Genomic DNA, 16,804 nt, shown 5'->3' with positions numbered 1-16,804 from the left:
TGATGCCATTTTATTTCCAATTTCTCCTGATAATTAGGCCAACCATGCCTGAATGCATCAAGCCTGAGGCAACATTTAGGTTTGAATCCACAAGTAACAAGTCACATTCATATAAAAGTGTCAGGCAATATTACTTACCATTAAACCTATGCCTAACTTCCACATCTCAATCCTGGGGTCACCATTGGCCAAAAACATTCAAAGAGCAACAACTCATTCATCATCTGATCCCACTAAGCTCATACACATGGGCATAAGTCAGGAATATGATTGAATTTTTTCTCTGAACTGGCTACAACTTCTCATTGCTATTCAGAACAAAATAGTTCATTTGATTTTGCAGCTCGTACATCACCTTAGAATCCACTACCATCATCACTGTGTACCGTTACCGCGGTATGAGGCAGAGACAGCATGGAGTTCAACTTCTCAAGACTACTTCAGCATCTCCCAAACCTGTGACCTCCAGCACCCAGAAACTGGGACATGTAACAGATGGTTGGGAGGACTGTTGACTCCACATTGTCTGGATAAGTCTCCCAGCTGACCAGCTTGGCCTCATGTTGCCATTCCACCACTGTCACTGGGTAGAAATTCTGGAACTGGGGGCTACTGAAGAGCTCTGTGGGATACTTTTGACATAGGGCTTTAGCCATTGAAAAAGAAGGCTAACCATCACTTTAAGAGCAAATAGGCACAGGCAGTTAATGTTTCTAATTTTCATTTTGGTAGTTCTGCGATAAGACAGTTCATCTAAGTGTTTCCATTTGTCTTTGTCTTAGAAGGATTCCTTTTCACTGAAATCATAGACACTTTACAGTACACAAAGAGGCCCCTCCAGCCTGCACTGACCCTGTAAAAGAACAACCCACCCAAATCAAGCCTCCACACTATCCCTGTAACCCCACATTTGCTATTGCTAACACGCCCAGTTTGTACCTCCCTTGACACAGTGGAGCAATTTAGCATGGCCAAACCACCTAACCTCCCCAGACTGTGGCAGGCAACTGGAGCACCCAGAGGAAACCTATGCAGATAAAGGGTGAATGTGCAAACTCCACACTGTTACCTAAGACTGGAATCCAAACTAGAATTTTAATTCTAGATTTTAATTGATTAAAATTTCCCCTTCTCCTGATACAATTTTGAAGCCACTTTTCCAGAGCATTAGCCTGGATCTACTGGATTACTAGTTCAATGACCATACCACTCTGCCACCACCTCCCCCTAGTGATATACTTTCTGTTAAGCCATATTCCTTCACCTTTTGTGTTGGTGATACAAAGCCTGCTCTTCCTTCATATGGCCCCAAGCACCATGTAAAAACATGTGTAAATTCAAAGAATTCACAAGGTTTGGCAAGATCTAAGTTTATAGCTTAAATTTTAAATTAGGACCTGTTTGTATTTTTTGGTATTTTGTCACTTTTGTCAGTTATTTGTACTACTTTCCCCAATTAGATTTGCCTTTGTTTGTTGTGCCTTTCTTACTACATATTGATGTATAGCATAGTTTAAAATGAAAATAACATTTAAGCACTTATACAGTTTGTTTTGGTTAAATCTGCAGTGCATAATTTGCATAAATTATGTTCAGTTTGTTGCAGATGAAAATCATGCTGAAAGAGACATTTGGAAGAAAATGTAGTCAGTTAGGTTCTTTTCCTAAGACTTTGGTTAGCTTGTTTATGCCAATTTTTACTTCCTTTAGGCCAGGTTTTATGTTCCAGCAAATTCATCAAAAGCAGTGACATAGCTCATCAAAAGAAAATTTGATGTGACTTGCCAATTCTCTCATATTGGGAAAATTTATTTCAAGCCTTTATAGGCGATATGCATCAAAGGATGTTTGAATTTTTTTGAGAAGAGTCTTCAAAGTTGTAGTACGGCCTCATAATCTGAGCAGATTAATGAATTGATGGTTGCATAAATTGTGAATGCTCGTAATAATTTAAATTGGAGCAAGTGCAGACCGTATGACACCTTGAGCCATGTCCTCCAATCATTACAATCATAGCCAGTCTTCTACCTCAATTCCACTGTCCCACTCCAGTCTCCCTGGAGTTACCTGAGAGGTTAAAAACTTTCATAGCTTGACCATTAACTTCAGTTAACGTCCACAATCCTCTGAAGGAGGGAATCATAAAGATTCATAATCCTCCAAGTCTATGGTACGGTCAAATTCTGCAAACAGATTAATACCCAAACAATATATTGTCAGCCAGGGAACTTCCAATCTTCCCTTCCATCTTATTGAAGTCTGTAGAAAAATTTCAGGACGTGTTTTTTTTTATCTATTCTTTCATGGGACATAAATGTTGTCCTGCTCTATTTGCCTTTAATTTAGTAGCTTGCAAGACCATTTCATAGGTAAGAGTCAACCACATTGCTATGGGCCTGGAGTTGCACGAATATCAGCACAGGCAGATGGTGGATTGTCTTCCCTAAGTGATATGAATGAGCCAGTTTTTTTTTTATGGCATTGGTCACTGTTACTGAATATTCAGTTCCAGACCTGTGTTAATATATTTTACATTCAATTAGCTGTCCATGGCTAAGTTATTAGAATGCTGTAACACCACATATGTGCTTTTCACTTCTTATTGTTGAAGTCATTACTGATGTCTGTTTTGGAAAAAGTACTGACTTTGAGTATTGGCTTATGGAATGTAAAAAAAGTATTGTAGGCAGCATTGAAATAGTTAACGTTGTGGATTTTTGTTATTTTATTCATTGGTGTATTTTTTAAATTCCTTAAAATGTAGACCTGCTATTTGAATTGGGCTTGGAAGAGGTGGAACCTGAAGAGCATATAGAATCTCCTTGGGATTCGGAGGTATGCTTTAATACATTTTTTCCTTTATCAAGACAAAGATTCTCATCTAAGACACTCGAGTTAATTGTGGTAATGCTTCATGAAATGTGGTATTTTTGCCACCACAAAATCATCTTGGAATTCCCAGGAATTTCAAAAATAACAGCTGAAATAACCTAGGGTAATAAAGTTTGGCTATTAATGAAAAATTAAAGAATATTGAGCAAACAAGAACTTAAACTTATGATGCACCTCTGTCATAGGAAACATCCCAATTGCCCCGCAAAAGCGTGAAAAAGTGCCTAGCGAAAAGAGGAGAGATTACTAGTATGGCCAAAAATGAAAATGAGAATCTGAATATTAAAAGACGGCACAAATAAATAAACAGAAGGTTTATGGAGAGAAACCCAGAGAATGGGACCTACGTGCCTTAAAGCCATATTGCCACTTGTAGGGTAAAAGAGGAAAGGAAATGCACAGTCTTGAGCCAAGGCAATAAATTATTTTGAGTCTCCTATAATTGCATCAGGTTATAGAGGTGGGGAAAGACATGAGGCGATAGAAGAATAGGGTAATAATTTAAAATGTAAAATATTGGAGTGGGATTCAATTCACATCAATGAGTATAAAGGGGATGAATAACCTGACCCCTCTAGAGGGTAGAGTATGAGAACTTTGGACAAGTTGGAATTTGTAGAGGCCTGAAGGCTTTGGAGGAATTGAACCTAGAGACGATGAGGCTAGAGTGTGAGGGTTTCGCCAGGGTTAAGGTTGTGACAGGGGCAGGTGATGTTATAGAATTCCTTTGTGATGAAGGCGATATGTGGTGAAAAAGTCAGCTCAGGATCTGGAGAATGTTGAAGGTTCCAAATCTGAACCAGTTGTTAAAAAGACAGCTAGGAATGATAGCAAGGGAGTAGAGTTCATGATAGGAAAGATGAAGGTTTTGAGGAAGCAGGGTTGAATACAATGGCTTTGATAGTCTATTTATTTTAAAGTATTTAAAACTCTTTGAATACTGGATGCTAGACAAACAGCCTAAGAGTTGGAAGCAATGGAATTGGTAAAAGATGATAAGGGAATAGGGTAGAGTGTGGTGTGCATTTATGTAAATTATGCTGAACAGGTGCAGAAGAGAAGGAAGGCAGAAATAAATCCTTAGATTACCAACACACTAGAAAGGAAGAGCATTGTTCATTCTGGCTCGGATTTAGAATGGTAACTAAAGAAACCAAATAAGACTGCAGTAACTGAGACTACTGTTGGCAGGCAAAATTCCTGATTAGCAATTCAAACAGGTGTTTATTGGAGGAATGAGTAAATCTAGAAATGATCATCTACTGAAGCTTTTAAGAGGAAATTGAGGTTGCAGAAAGGTTAAATAATTCAAGATGATGAGAAGACTAAGGAAATAATATTTTTGAAAACATGAGGGTCAATATCTTTGGAAATGGAATCATTAGAATAATAATAAGCAGCTTGGCGAGAACAGAAAGTTAGTTGTTCAGTTATTTAGTGAAAATTGATCCAGCAAGTACAAGATCATTGTTGTAAAGTTTGGACAAGGCACTGGCAATTAGAAGGGTTGAAGAGTTTTTTTTGGGAAGTAAGTTAACTATTTTCTAGGCGGATAATGGCTGCAGAAATCTGAAGAATAAGAGGATTTGGGCATCCTAGTTTGGAATTATCTTAAGGATAACATGCCAGTTCAATTGGCAGTTAAAAAGGTAAATGTAATTTAGCATTTATTTCAAGAAGGCTGGAATTCAAGAGACGTACTGCTGAATATGGATAAGGCTCTGGTCTCGCTGTGTTTGGAATATTGTGAACAGTTTTAGGCCCCATATCTAAGGAAGGATGTACTGGTGTTAGAGCAGGTCCAGGGAGATTTACAGAAATGATCCTGACTTGTCATATGAGGAGCAATTGTGGAATCTGGGTCTGTTCTCAATGAGAGTTTTTTTTGAGGGAGATCTTTTTGACATTTACAAAATACTGAGACGTCTGGACACAGTGATCATGGAGAAGATGTTTCCGCTAGTAGGAGAGACCAACATAGATTCCCTACAGGGTGGAACCATGCCATCTGGCCGATCGCGTGCACACCGACCCACCCTCCTACCCTATCCCTGTAACCCTGCATTTCTGATGGCTAATCCACCTGGCCTGCACATCTTTAGACAGTGGGAGGAAACTGGAGCTTCCAGGGAAAACCCATGCGGATACGGGGATGATGTGCAAACTCCACACAGACAATCGCCAGAGGATAGAATCGAACTGGGACCCTGGCCCTGTGAGGCAACAGTGTGAGCCACTGTGCCGCCCTAGACTAGTACCTGAGGGCATAGTCTCAGTGACGTCACAAACCTTTAGAACTGAGATGAGGAATGTCTTCAGCCAAAGAGTACTTAAGCTGTGGAACTCATTCATGCAGAGGGCTGTGGAGATCATGTTATTGAGTGTATTTAAGACAGACAAGTTTTTGACTGATAAGCGTTTAAGGATTATGGGGAGAGAGCAGGAGAATGGGTTTGAGAATCATATCAGCCATGATTGAATAGCGAAACAGACTCAGTGGGCTAATTGGCCTAATTCTAGTCCTATATTTTATGATCTGTTGGATATGGGGAAGAAGACAGTAAAGCGAGTTGAGTAAATAGAGTAAATAATGTCAATTGTGGTTCACAAGAGATTTATGAGCTGTTTGTGTTTGGTCGAGGTTAATGGTCAAGAGAATATTAGTTAGGGATTTCCAGAGAAGTACGAAGTTTTCTTTGATCAGGATGATTCACAGTCTTGTGAACTGTGCAGCACATGATGTGGCTAATCCAAATACTTTAACAATGGGGGGTAAAGCATTAGAATGTGAGTTCGTAAAGATTTTACTGGTTTGAGGGAGTGATTGACCAAAGTCATACTACAGAGATGATGTGGCAAAATAGAACATAGAACAGGACAGCACAGTACAGGCCCTTCGGCCTACAATGTTGTGCTGAGCTTTTACCCTAAACATAAGGTCTATCTACCCTCCACCCCTACCTTCTACAATCGTCCATATGCCATCTAATAGCCGCTAAATGCCCCAAATGAGGCCGACCCCACTCAGCTCTCTGGCAATGCGTTCCATGCCCCTACCACTCTGAGTCAAGTACCTACCTCTGACATTTCCCCTGTATCTACCTCCACTCACTCTAAAACTCTGCCCCCTCGTAAATAGCTACCTCCACCGTACGGAAAAGCCTCTGGCTATCCACTCTATCTATACCTGTGGTCATTTTGTACACCTCTGTCAAGTCATTCTCTCATCCTTTGTCGCTGTAAAGAGAAAAACCGTAGCTCTCTCAACCTTTCCTCGTAAGACTTTCCCTCCATTCCAGGCAACATCCTGGTAAAGCTCCTGTGCACCTTTTACAACGCTCCCACATCTTTCCTGTAATGAGGTGACCAGAACTGGCCACAATATTCCAGATGTAGCTGAACCAGGGTTTTGTATAGCTGGAGCATAATTTCACGGCTCTTGAACTCAATCACGTTATTAGAACTAAAATGAGAAGTAAGTAGCATTATTTTCAAAGCAAAATTTGTAAATGTCCAAGGGGAAAGGTCAAGACTTTGGGGATTTGTTTTGATTTGATGCCATGATATTATAGAGATGGCAACAATCTTGTTTGCGACTCACGTAACCTGCAGGAAATGTGAGGTGGGACATAGGTTGGCTTTGCTGGCACTAACTCAGGAAAGCTTCAGTGCCATAGCATTGGTCTGGGACAGGAAGGAACGTATTGCTTCTAACAAGTGCACTGGGTTTAAAAGTAAAATATATTGTACCTCTTAAAATAACAATTTTGGTTCTTGGAAAATGCTGCAAGTCCATGGACAATGCTGTTGGAGACTTAGTTGAGAGGTGTTGCACCTGTAGTGTGACAAGAGGAAGGCTGAAGATTATTAATTGAATCGAATTGGATTGTAGGGGATTTGCTACACATGAGGAGAAACCTAGCCTACTATGTGAGGAGAAATGAAGGAACAATTTTTTTTAAGATTAGATTCCCTACAGTGTGGAAAGAGGCCCTTCGGCCCAACACATCCACACTGTCCCTTGAAGCATCCCCCCCCCCGACCCAACCTCCTATAACCCACGCACCCCTGAACACTACGGGCAATTTAGCATGGCCAATCCACCTGGCCTGCACATCTTTGGACTGTGGGAGGAAACCAGAGCACCTGGAGGAAACCCACGCAGACATTGGGAGAGTGTGCAAACTCCACACAGCCAGTCACCCGAGGCTGGAATTGAACCTGGGCCCCTGGCGCTGTGAGGCTGCAGTGCTAACCACTGAGCCACTGTGCTGCCCCTTTGTCTGTGAATTGAATAAAGTAACATGATTAAAAGCTGTTGGCTTCAATCTTGAGCATTAGCTAAAATTGCTGGTTTGCCTCCTTGCTTGAGGTTTGACTAAGACAATAGTCAGAAGCTAAACTCAATCCTAAAATGCATTTTGTTAGCTTATTATTAGTTATTGATGATTGGAGAGACAGCTATTTTGAGATTGTCGTTTTGGGGTTTTTGATTGTAAACAGTTTGAAAAATATTGGGAAATGTGGTTTTTACAAAACTTGTTGCATTGGATTAGATTATCTACTATTGACTCCAGAGTTTTGGGATAATCAGAATGCGATACCATCAGTCAAGGGAATGGGTTAAAACTCTATTACGAACCTCTGCCAGAGTCATCTCTGTGTCAGGATCTATAAAAGTACGGCCTTGGCCCTTCAATTTTGCCTTCTTTGTGGGAAGGCACCAACTTTGTAAAAGAGCTTCACAGTTTATGAGACACTGTAATTATGTACACTTGTTACTTACCATTGTATAGCATTCAGGGAATATGTTACCATGAAGCTTGGAAGTTGATCCAATGAAAATAAATTCTTTTAAATTTTATGCAATGCAAAATGATATCAAGATAAATGTTATTAAGGTGAATGTTATCATTTTAGTCTACCACAGAAAGCCCACAGAAGAAATCCATTGGCTCACTTCCTTCATCTGTCCAGGATCAAGCAAAAATGCAGCATATTCAGGCAAATCAGAATAATGGTAATCAGTCACTTTTTTTAAAAACTTGAGGTTAACAGAGTCTTTTTAAATCTGTAATATTCTAAAAATATTGTTATATGGAACTGTAATCCATAATTTTGACTTTATAATGGGGAGCATGCAGTTTTCTTGTATGTGAAGATTCCAGAAAATCAATGGTGATATTGTTCTTCATAGGTCCATTAAAGACAGAGCTGCTTATCCTAAATGTTAGTAAAAATGTCATGAAAAATCTTCTTGAAATATGAGTTACTCTTAAACTGTTCCAAATGTGATTTTTAGTTAGCTTAGTAAGTTGGTTTGCACGGAGTGACACGTCAACATCAGTTCAGTTCCTGTACCAGCTGAGGTTACTGTGACAGCCCCTCCTTCTCAACCTATTGTATTGTCTGAGGCATGGTCACCCTTAGGTGAAACCACCACCGGTGTTTTCTCCCCTCCCTCACTCCCCTCGCTCATCCCCTCGCTCCCTCGCTCCCTCGCTCCCTCACTCCCTCTCACTCTTGCTCATGCTCTCCTTCTGAGAAAGCAGTCCTAGTCTCCTCTGGGACTATGCTACGGAAAATATGTATCTGACACAGCACCTTAACGTACCTTCGTAAATTCCAAAGCACACCACAATCAGTAAAGCATTTTCAAAAAGCTGTTCAGTAAGTAAATAAAGCATCCAGTTTTCACAAGAGATAACAGATGAAATTAATGATCTGAGATAGTAGGAACTTCCGATGCTGGAGAATCTGAGACAACAAGGTGTAGAGCTGGATGAACACAGCAGGCCAGGAAGCATCAGAGGACCAGGAAAGCTGACGTTTCGGGCCTAGACCCTTCTTCGGAAAATGATTTTCTGAAGAAGGGTCTAGACCCGAAGCGTCAGCTTTCCTTCTCCCCTGCTGTGTTCGTCCACCTCGACACCTTGTTGTCTGAAATAAATGATCAGTTTGTTTCTTGGTTATGGTGACAGTTACAAAAGGACTGTTGACTATCAAGACCATGTCTCATTCTTTGTCGCGTAATGTCATAGAATCTCCATTATTCACCTGAACAGCAATTTGATTTAAATTTCCAATCAAAAGTGGGCATCTATAACATTGTAAAATAAACCCACTAAATTACAGTATAAGGTAATTCCAGATTAGAATCTTAGTTATCTGAGGTGGAGTAACCGATGACATGTTGATCAGTCACTCAGACAAACCATCCAGCTATCTGTACCTGTGTGATTTATTTTATGAAACTGTAAGATGGTTCCTGTCAGTTTTACTTCTATCACATTTTAGTTTCCACAAAATTACCATAGCCATGTTTATCACATTTCACTTGGGACACCTTGTAACACTGACAGCAGTGACTGCAGGAAAGTTTATTGGATATTGACGTATATTACCTCTGCCCTCATTGTCTGCTGATCAAGGGGTAGCAACTCTGTGTATTCACAATGTTGGCCTAGACCCCATCTCAAACATTTTCCAGAGGCTTTGAGCCACATAAAAACACTTAAAATGCCTCCAAAAGAGCAGGAATGCGTCCTCACGTAATCCTTGGCGCACTAATATATATCTACCACACCTAGATGTGAGCATCAACGTCCCATTGTCTCATCCGGTTACCCCACACAGTCGTCTTCAGAAAACATTGCGAAGTACAAAGAAATGGACCTTAATGGTATCCTTGTTTTTTTTTTGTTATCCATGTGCAGTCGGTGTACCTGCCCCTCTCAGATAATGCAGACTGAGTGTATCAAGCCTTTTTAAATCATCTCAAATTCTTTCATTGTTAATCCATGCCTGAAGTTCTAAATTAGCAAAGATTACAGCCAACATACCTATGGACTGTCTTGGGTCATTGATAATAACTAACTGTTGGATTGTAGTCTTCCTTTCTGAGTTTCTACATTGTTATTTTCTTTGTCGTCTTTCCTATTCTCGCATTGAATCAACAAAACAATTAAAATTTGGGCAAGTATAATAATGCTTAATTTTAGAAAATATCTTTTCGTGAGTGTTTAGCACTGCTGCCTCACAAGACCAGGGACCCAGGTTCATTTCCACCCTTGGGCAATTGTGGAGTTTGCACATTCTCTGTGTCTGCGTGCATTTCTTCCAGGTGCTCGGTTTCCTCCCGCAGATGTGCAAGGTAGGTGAACTGGCCATGCTAAGTTGCCCATAGTGTTCAGGGATGTTTAGGTTGGGTGCGCTAGACATGGGGAAATGCAGCGGTGGAGGAATGGGTGGGATGCTCTTTGGAGGGGCACTGTGGACCTGTTGAGCTGAATGGCCAATTTCCACACTGTAAGGACTCTGACAGATATTCCCAACCTATCATCTGTAAGTTGACTCAGTGCAAATCAAAGTCATATCTCCATATTCTAATGATGTCTGAAAGCTCAATGTACGTCTCGCAAGTACTGTTTGATGTGTTATGATCCTAGCTGTTATAAAGGTAAGGTCACTGTAGTCCCATCTCATTAGAGGGAGATGATTGGTGATCATTTAACCTGAGGGTCAGTGCTAAAAAGGTGGGACTTTCATGGTGACCAGAGTCAGGTCTGAGAATTGAATCTGCCTGTTAATTGGCATCGTTGTGAATCACAGACCAGCCATGCAGCCAACTGACCCAACTGTTGGTAATACTGGACAAGTCAGATCCCAGAGTGAAATCTGTCTTGATAGATCAAAGTTGAATTTTTACAGTTGGCTACCATGATGATTAGTCACTGAACATATTCTCAAAAATCTGGCAATATCCCTTTATGCTACTGTACAATCTTTTACACATTACAAAAAGAAGCAGAGTTTTACGTATGGCAATTTTGAAATATTTCAAATATAGAACAGAACGGCACAGGAACAAGTGCTTTGGCCCACAAAGTATGTGCTAACCATGGTGCCGTTCTAAACTAATTCAGCTTGCTTGTTGTTGATCCATAACGCTCTATTCACTGCGAATTCATGTGTCTGTCTAAATGCCTCTTAAAAGTTGCTATTGTATCTGCAATTGCTTCCCCAGCAGTGCTTCCAGGCCTCTGTGTCTCTAAATAAACCTGCCTTGCACATCTCTGTTACATTTCACCACCACCAACACCCCCCCCCCCCCTCCCGCAACACCACCTTCACCTTTGATCTCCACCCCTTAGTATTTGACATTTCCACCCTGGTTAAAGACACTGGCTGCCTAGCCTGTCTATGTCTCTCATAATTTTATATACATTTATCAGCACACCCTCTGCTTCCAGTGCTCTAGTGAAAACATTCCAAGTTTGTCCAACCTCTCCTTACAGCCAATAACTTCAATAAGGACAACATCTTGGTAAACCTCATTTACACCCTCTCTAAACCTCCACATCTTTCCAATAGTATAGTGACTGGAACTGCATACAATATTCCAAGCTTATACAGTTGCAATACGACATTTATACTCACTATCTGGACGGATGAAGGGAAGAATGCCGTATGCTGCCTTTAACACCTTATCCGCTTGTGTTGCCACTTTCAGGGAGCTATGGATTTGCATCTTTAGATCCCTCTGTATATCAGTGCTCCTAAGGGTCCGACCATTTACTATATGCTTTCCTTTTGCGTTTGACTTCCCAAAATGCATTACCTCACATTTCAACTCCATCTGCAATTTCCGCGCCCAACTTTGATCTATATCCTGCTGTACCCTTTAGCAACTTTCCTCACTATCGACCACTCCAACATTTTAGTCATCTTCCATCTTAGTAGTCTGACCACCTATATTTTTGTCAAATCATTTTATATATTACGAACAACAGAGGTCTTAACATGATCCTTGTGGAACACCATGGTCACAGACCTTCAGTCAGAAAAACACCACTCCACAACTACCCCTGTCTCTTATGACCAAGCCAATTTTGTATCCAACTTAACAACTGACCATGGATCCTATCAGGCTCTGGCTATCAGGCTGTGGGACCTTATCTTCCATAGTATCTTTTAACACATCCGCTGCTGCTACCTCCCTAATATTGAAATGGTCTAGAATATCAACATCCCCTACCTAATCTTACCATCATCCATGTCCTGTTTGGTGAATACTGATGTAGAATACTCATTAAGGACCTCATCCACTTCCTCTGGCTCCATACATACTCCTTGAATAGACCTACACTTTCCCTAGCTACCCTTTTCTCCTAATTTATGTATAAAACACCTTGTGATTCTCCATAATCCTACTCACCACAGACATGTTGTCTGCCCTTTTTGCCCTTCTAATTCCTTGTTTTAGTTCTTTACTGCTGCCTTTATATTCCTCAAGGTTCTCGTCTGATTTCAGTTTCCTAAACCTAATGTACACCTTTTTCCTTTCAACTAAACTTTCTACATCTTTTGCCATCCTCATTTTTCATCCTCACTGGAATATGCTGATCCTAAACTCTGATCAATTGGCCTTTAAAAGGTTCCTATGTGTTTGCTGTAGATTTAGCCTCAAACAGCCACCCCAATCTAATTACCCGAGTTCCTGTATAATACAATTGTGACTAGCCTTACCCAATTTAGCACTTTTACCTGAGGACCAGATTTATCCTTATGCATTACTGTCTTAAAATTTAACTTGATTATGATCATTGTTCTCAAAATGCCCTCCCACTTTGATCACTTGGCCAAGCTCCATCCGCAATACAAAGTCTAATAGGGCCATTTCCCTGCTTGGACGAGGATCATAGAATCCTACAATGCAGTTAGAGGCCATTTGGCCCATTGAGTTTTCACTAACCCTCTGAAGAGCATCCTAACCAGATCCATTCACTGTCGTATCCCTGTAACCCCTCATTAACCATGGCTAATCCACCTAGCCCACTCATCCTTGGACACAATAGGGAAATTTAACACAGTCAGTCCACCAAACCTGAACATCTTTGAACTGCACGAAGAAACAAGAGCATCCAGTGGAAACTCACACAGATATGGGAAGACTGTCTGTATGAAGTTTGCGCAGTTGTCCAAGGCTAGAATCAAACCCAGGTTCCTGGCACTGAGAGGCAGCAGTGCTAACCACTCTGCTGTCGTGCTGCCCCACTATTTATATACTATTTCAAGAAGCCATTTTGGAATCACCTAACAAGTCTTTCCCCATGCTATGTTACAGTTATATAAGTCAGTGGGGAGGCTGCACTTGGTATATTGTTTACAGTTTTGGTCACCCTGTTACAGAAAAGACATGAATAAACTGGAAAGTGAACAAAGAAGATTAATGAGTATGTTGCCAGGACTCGTAGGCCTGAGTTATAAGGAGAGGTTGGCCAGGATTGCACTTTATTCCTTTGAACATTCGAGAACGATGAGTGGTCTTATTGAGGTGTATAAAAGCACAAGGGCATAGACAGTTTGATTGCATATAGACTTTTTTCCCAGGAATGGGGAATTGAAAACTAGAGGACCTAAGTTTAAGGTGAGAGGGGAAAGATTTAAGGAGGATCTGAGGGGCAAATTCTTCATGCAAAGAGTGGTGTGTATATGGAATGGGCTGCCAAAGAAAGTGGTTGAGGCAGTTACGTTAATAACATTGAAAAAACATTTTGATAGGTACATGGATGGGAGGGGTTTAGAGGGATATGGACCAAATACAGGCAATTGGGGAATATGTTTGAGGTTTTAAAAAAAACATGACATCTGGATAGATATCACCCTACTGGACGGACACAGCATGGGTTCATGAAAAGCAGGTCATGCTTGACTACTTTGCTGGAATTCTATTAAAACGTTACGAGCGAGGTGGACAACAGGAACCCAGTAAATGTGGAATATCTGTATTTCCAAAAGGCATTTGACAAGGAGCCGCTGAAAAGGCTGCTGCGTTAGATAAAGGTGAACAGCATACAGGCAATGTAGTAGCATGGAGCGAGATTTGATTAACTAACAGGAAGCAAAGTGGGGATAAATGAGTGCTTTCCTAGTCGGTGAACAATGACGACTGGTGTGCCTCAGGTCAGTACTGGGACTGCAGTTGCTTAAAATTTACATTGATGATTTGGAGATGGAGACTACATGTAGTGTGTCGAAGTTTGCACGTGACACTAAGATGAGCGGTAGAGCAAAGTGTGCAAAGGGATATTGATAGTTCGAGTGGCAAAAGCCTGGCAGATGAAATTCAATGTTGATAAATGTGAAACCATCCAATTTGGTAGGAATAACAGTAAATGCTCCTGTGCCGAGGGACCTGGGTGGCCTTGTATATGAATTGCAGAAGAGTGGTTTGAAGGTGTACCAGGTAATTAAGAAGGAAAATGGAATTTGTCCTTCATTGCTAGAGAGATTGAGTTTAAAAGTAGGGAGGTTATGTTGCAGCTGTATAAGATGCTGGTTAGGCCACACCTCAGTACTACGTGCGGGTTTGGTCTCCTTACTTAAGAAAGGGTGTACTGGCACTGGCTGGGGTGCAGAGGATATTCACTAGGTTGACCCCAGAGTTGAGACTGCTGGCTAAAGAGGAAGGGCTGAATCGACTGGGATTAAGTTCATTGGAATTTAGAAGACTCCAGGGAGATCTTACAGAAACTTAGAATGATGAAGGGAATAGATAGATAGAGGCAGGGAGGTTGTTTCCACTGGAGGGTGAAACTAGAACAAGATGGTGTAGCCTCAAAATTAGGAGGAGCAGCTTTAGTACTGAATTGAGGAGGAACTTCTTCACCCAATGGGTTATGAATCTGTGGAATTCCCCACCCAGTAAAGTAGTTGAGGCTTCCTCACTGGATGTTTTTAAAGCTATGAGAGAGAATATTTTATGTTTTTAAATGGTAAAGGAATTAAGGATTACGGTGAGAGGGTGGGTAAATGGAACTGATTCCATGAAAAGATCAGCCATGATCTTATTGAATGGTAGAGCAGGCTCAAAGGACCAGGTGGCCAGGACCTGCTCCTGGTTCTGAAGTTCTAACCAGACCTTTGAATCACCAGTCCCATAGTCTGCAAATAGTCAATTCCAGATACCACTTTTTCTATCTTATAAAAAAGACTTGGCAATTTATTAACAGTATAATACCTTTTAGTGGCGTAAAATTAAACAGCACAATTGATCTGCACAGTGAACTCAAAAGCCTTTGCTTTTAGCCCATTCATGCAAAAGAGAGACTGACAAGTGTAGTTAAGCAAGAAAGAAGTAATCTGCCCAAGAGATGGTAAGAACTGCTGATGCTGGAGTCCAAGATAACAGTGTGGAGCTGGAGGAGTACAGCAGGCCAAGCAGCATCAGAGGAGCAGGAGAGTTGACGTTTCGGGTTGGGACCCTTCCCACTTTTGTTTTTTAAGTGGTTTTCGTGATGTGATATTCCTCAGGCATAGGTGATGGTTTCTTGGTTATCTTCTGAAGATGATGATTGGGGTTACCAGTGATTGGAATTAGGTGGATCTTATTGACAGAGATCCTTGAATAGGGTTATTAACCTGGGCCGGTCAGGTTGACAAATATAAACTGGATCCAAAAATTTCACGGTGTAATGGGAGATCTGTTAGTATGCTTCAAGCGTAATGAGTGATACTGACCGGTCTTCATTAGCTGGCCCTTTAACTTCCCCAACCCTTTTAAAGATTTAGGAGTACAGTTATTAATTACATATGAGTCCTGCTCCAAGTAAACTCTCAAGTTCTTGTGTAATCTTTAAGCAGTATCTGTGCCTGATATTTTCAGTTCCTAATAGCACCAAAGTGGCATAATAAAGAAGTTATTGAGGACTTCATAAAAGTGAACACTCTTTCTATGAGAAAGCAAAGCAACACACCTGCATCACCTCCACCCCTAAACAGAAACAGTCTGAGAAAGCGATAATGGGAACTGCAGATGCTGGAGAATCCAAGATAACAAAGTGTGAAGCTGGATGAACACAGCAGGCCAAGCAGCATCTCAGGAGCACAAAAGCTGATGTTTTGGGCCTAGACCCTCTGATGAAGGGTCTAGGCCCGAAACGTCAGCTTTTGTGCTCCTGAGATGCTGCTTGGCCTACTGTGTTCATCCAGCTTCACACTTCGTTATCATCACTCTGAGAAAGAGGCTTTGATTCATGGTGCCATCTACATCATTGTATGATGCAAACTCTGTTCAACTTCCTCCACTCCTCCCCTGTCCTTTTTCTGTGCTCCTCTTCTCCTAATCTTCCCTTTGACCTCATGTTGTCTGATCCTTATTGTGAGCAGGACCATTGCAGAAATACTATAATACTTATTATTATAATGGTTAATGATAATGTATACTTTCAGGTTGGACATTGCTCTTGCATAATGCCAATTTCTTCCATTATTTGTTATTACATTCAGTTATGTTCGGTGCAGTAAATTTCAGTTACATCTCAATGGTGTAAAAAAAGTTCATATTTGGCTTTTGAAAATACAGTATTTCACAGTTGGCAATAAGGAAGGAGGTCTTGGGTTACAGGAGGATAGTAAAGGATTGGTAAGATCGGCAGATGGAATTTAATCCTGATGTGTGTCATGACACTTCTGAAGTAACAACGAGACAAGGGAGAACTCAATGAGTGACTGGATACTTGGAAACTGAGGGACAGAGAAATCTTAGGGTGCTTGTCCACTGATCCCTGAAGTTTAATCAGTAGTTTAAAAAGCATTTGGGCACTTGTATTCAGCATGTGAGTCATAGAATATAAGTGCAGGGGAGCAGTGCAGCTGGAGTACTTTGTGCAGTTCTGGCTGCTGTGCTGTAGGTGTAATGTGAAAGCATTAGAGGGGGGTACAGAGGGGCTTCACCAGCATATTGCCTGGGATGGAGCATTTTCAATAAGAGAAGCTGGAAAGTAAGGATTGTTTTCTTTGGAGCAGAGAAAGTTGCATGGCGTGCCTGACAGAGTCTTCATGATTTTATACACCTATCACCAACGTCTTGTTGTGGAGGACATAGAGGATTTTGATTAATTTCACTGGA

The 16,804-nt window shown here is 41.0% G+C and overlaps 1 protein-coding gene across 12 annotated transcripts in view; it reads left to right on the top strand.

Annotated features, from left to right (window-relative positions):
* si:ch211-272n13.3 (coiled-coil domain-containing protein 144A) overlaps positions 1-16,804 on the top strand; it is a 140,181-nt gene that overhangs the window by 44,489 nt on the left and 78,888 nt on the right. For all 12 annotated transcript variants that reach the window (XR_009446885.1, XR_009446888.1, XR_009446886.1 and 9 more), the window contains 2 exons: positions 2,765-2,835; positions 7,813-7,912. Coding sequence is in view for 4 of the 12 variants with exons in the window: in XM_048548492.2 (XP_048404449.2) it covers positions 2,765-2,835; positions 7,813-7,912 (171 nt within the window). In the remaining 8 variants the exon portion in view is untranslated. The remainder of the gene's footprint in view (positions 1-2,764; positions 2,836-7,812; positions 7,913-16,804) is intronic.

The sequence above is a fragment of the Stegostoma tigrinum genome, chromosome 18 (assembly GCF_030684315.1).
Source record: "Stegostoma tigrinum isolate sSteTig4 chromosome 18, sSteTig4.hap1, whole genome shotgun sequence".
NCBI lineage: Eukaryota > Metazoa > Chordata > Chondrichthyes > Orectolobiformes > Stegostomatidae > Stegostoma > Stegostoma tigrinum.
The sequence above is the reverse complement of the archived record's forward strand: the minus strand, read 5'-3'. Positions and strand labels throughout refer to the sequence as shown.